This window comes from Loa loa, assembly GCF_000183805.2.
Source record: "Loa loa unplaced genomic scaffold supercont3.891, whole genome shotgun sequence".
NCBI classification, from domain to species: Eukaryota; Metazoa; Nematoda; class Chromadorea; order Rhabditida; family Onchocercidae; genus Loa; species Loa loa.
The window spans coordinates 1,622-5,177 of record NW_018109071.1 but is presented as its reverse complement, the minus strand read 5'-3'; the positions used below and the strand labels follow the sequence as shown (position 1 = coordinate 5,177).

General features: G+C 20.7%; 1 protein-coding gene across 1 annotated transcript; it reads left to right on the top strand.

Annotated features, from left to right (window-relative positions):
• Positions 1-32: 32 nt before the first annotated feature.
• On the top strand, positions 33-3,069 carry LOAG_12414 (hypothetical protein; the record flags this gene model as incomplete). Its single annotated transcript, XM_003147927.1, has 8 exons — positions 33-52; positions 386-502; positions 648-671; positions 875-883; positions 1,102-1,235; positions 1,947-2,010; positions 2,462-2,658; positions 3,021-3,069. Coding segments are annotated over 8 exons (614 nt in total), but the record flags the coding sequence as incomplete, so codon positions are not given.
• Between the last annotated feature and the right edge of the window lie 487 nt (positions 3,070-3,556).

Sequence of the window (3,556 nt, the reverse complement as noted above, 5' to 3'; positions counted from 1 at the left end):
GAATATACTAAATTTTTTTTTTTTTTTTTAAGGTATAAACGATATACTTTATGTTTTTTACACCTCATAATACTTCTCATATCAATACTATTTACTCTTCCCTCTTTACTTCATAGTCAATATCAAGTTCCAATTGTAAGTTTAATAATATTTCGATACTTAAAATCATTGCTTTTCACTTATTATATTTTTTAATATTTTAGTGAAATAAAATAATTTAGGACAATGAAAAACAATTAATAATCAAATAGGAAATGAATAAAAAGTTGGCAAATAATAAAATAAGCATTTCTGTTTATTAAAGTTTGTCATCTTCATTTCTTTTTTTTTTTATTTTTATGTCATCTCTTTTTTTGCAAAATTTTTTTATTTTATTCAAATTTAGTTTACAACTAGTAATTTCACAATGATGGATGATTTTTTAAATGCATGGCTTGTAATAGCATCATATGAGATGGAAAGAGTAACAGAAAATGAAATACAATTAATTTCATTATTTGAGGTATGAAAAAGGTTTGAAAGTTTATGAAAATTATATTTTTTAATTTTGAAAAAGAAAAAAATTTTTTCCGTTTTTTTTAATTAAATGTCTTAAAAAACTACAGATTTGATTAATATTATTCACCATAAATTTGATATAATTTTAGATATCAAAATTACAGCTAATTAGTGTAATTTGCAAAATCACGAGATTTAAGATAATTTTACAAATTAGTCTGATTAATTTAAATGGTAGCTGAAAATTAATCTGAATAATAACCTAATATATTTAATGATAATAGCAAGGATGAAATATAAATGAACAAAAATATATGTTCCAAAATTAATTTACCAATAATCTATCGCTTTTGTTTTTGTTTTTTCTTTTTTTTAGCCCATAAACGTTTTTTACACAATCTGTATTTAATTACTGATCAGTTTTTTGAAATGTAAATATGCTTAAAATTGGTTTAATTTTAGATCAAAGCAAATTGTATTAAATTGAAATGAATTTAAATTAAACAAAGTCGATTTCATTTAAATTTTGCAATATAAAACATAAAATGAAACATGCGACAAATTGGTGACATTTTTTGAAATTTATAAATGGAAATATTTAAGAAACAATACAATTGTTGCGCAGTAAATAATAATGCATTGGCTTGGCAACAATTTGCAAAACATTCAATTGTTTCATATGTTTATTCGACAAATATCACTGAAAGAAGTATTAAATATTATATAAATGAAAAACGGTATTTCAGTTTTCTTTTTTTTCCATTCTGTCAATTATTCGTTAATCTGAAATGAATTTTTTTTTTAAGAAAAAAATTAATTTGAAATAAAATGAAATGATTTCATAAGTGATTGAAATATTGTCAATTGGTATTTCAGTTTTCTTTTTTTTCATTTTTCAGTATTAATTATCCATTAATCTGAAATGAATTTATTTTAAGAAAAAAGTTAATTTAAAATAAAATGAAATGATTTTATATGTGATTGAAATACTGTTAAATGGTATTTCAGTTTTCTTTTTTTTTTTCTCGTTCTCATCAATTATTCATTGATTTAAAAAAAAAATGAATTGAAATAAAACGAAATAATTTCATATCTTGTTGGAATTGTTGTTACGATAATTAATATAAAATTAAAGATTACAAAAGTTTCAAATCAGTTAAAAACAAAGAAAAAGAAGTGAAATACAACAGAAGAAATTTAAATCAAATTAATTGATATTGATCAAAACCTAACAAATTAATTAATACCGTTGATTAATTAGTGATAATAATGATTCGCAAAAAATATTTTTTTAACTTATCAGCTGATCATTCGCATACAATTCATTGTATCCGGATGATAATAACAGGTAAGATAGGTGAGATGATTAATAGGTAAAATGAAATTACCATATTTTCTTATTCGATTGAATTTTTTTTTCTTTTTCATTTTAAATAATTTTATTTCAGGGAGAATTGTAAAAATCATATGACATCAGAAATGTCGAATAATATTGCACAATGTAGTGCATTGGTAAGATATGATAATGATTACATAATTAGTTTCCTGCTTACTTAAATACTTGTATAATTAAATATTTATTTGTTTAATAGCTTATTCAAACATTTATTTATTTGTCCGTAGCGATAATTATGCAATTTTTTTATCCGACTTATTACTTCACTTAAATACTCGTATAATTATATTTGTTTACTTTCCTGTTTGTTTTTAATTACGGTATTTTATGAGATTATAAATCTCATACTTTTAATAATAGAAACAATGAATAATTCTAATAACAATTTAATACTAATTTCAATAATTTTAATACTTACTACTGGGTGACTCTTTTTTAATAAAAAAAAAAAAACAAAAACAAAACAACATTAATAACAATTTTAAAAGCAAAAATGAATTTATACATTTTAACTTAATTTCATAAGGTATTAATTTTTGAAATTTGTTTAATTAATTAAAATTACAGATGCCACGTATGAAAGATGGTTTAAAATTAATACATTTATGTTATATAATTGTCATTATCATTAATATATTATTATGCATCCTTTTCGCATTTTCCAATCTTTGTAAATGGTTCCTGGAATGTGTCAACGAAGAGAAATATATTAAAGAGATGAAACTTGGGAAAGTATTTCATGCACAATTACAACTTAATAACAGGTGAATAATGAAAGTTTTACAAATGAAAATAATTTTCTTTTTCAATCATTAATTAAAGAAATTACTTTATTTTTAATATCTTAAAATAATTAAAAATATTGTAATATATTAATTAAAATTTAAGGAAAAAACGTTTTTGTGCTTTTTTTTAATACATAAATTTTTTCAAAAAATATTTAATATGCAAAATTTTTTCAAATAAAAACGATCCTTTTAAAATAAATCATTACAATTTAAAGAAAAAAAAGAAAAACGAGAAAAAAAATGTCATTAAAGAATGGCTTCCTTTCAACTTTTTTTCCTTTTTTTTTATTTATAATATTTTTTCATTTTCAAATTTACCTAAATAATTAACTTTTTAGGGGGAAAAAAATAATTGAAATTGATAGGAAAGAAGAAATGATACGATAAATATTGTATATATTCAATAGAGATAGTTCAGAAAAAAGAAAAAAGAGAAAACCGATTATGAAATTTCATATCAAACGAAAATTCTTCCATCAAATTCGAAATTTAAATTTCATTTTATTATTTTATGTATTAATTTCTTTTTTTTTTTGTTATGAAAGGATAAACAAATAATTTATTAGCAAACTGTTTGATTGGTTTAAAAATTAAATTAAATAATAGGAAGCAAATTATGGAATGTTGTGAGGAAATTATTGCTAACAGTAAAAACGATTTCTAATTTCGTATTTTAACAAATGTTCAAAAAAAAAATCTCGAAAAGAAAAATGGAAAATTTTTTCGCTGTGGAAATAATAAATGGAATTGATTATCAGTGAAACAGTGGTCGATTCTTAATCTGTAATAGGATTATCAGTGAAGCAATAATCGATTGTTAATCTGATAAGTTACATTTATTGATATGTTATTACTCTGATTAGTTATGCTTTAA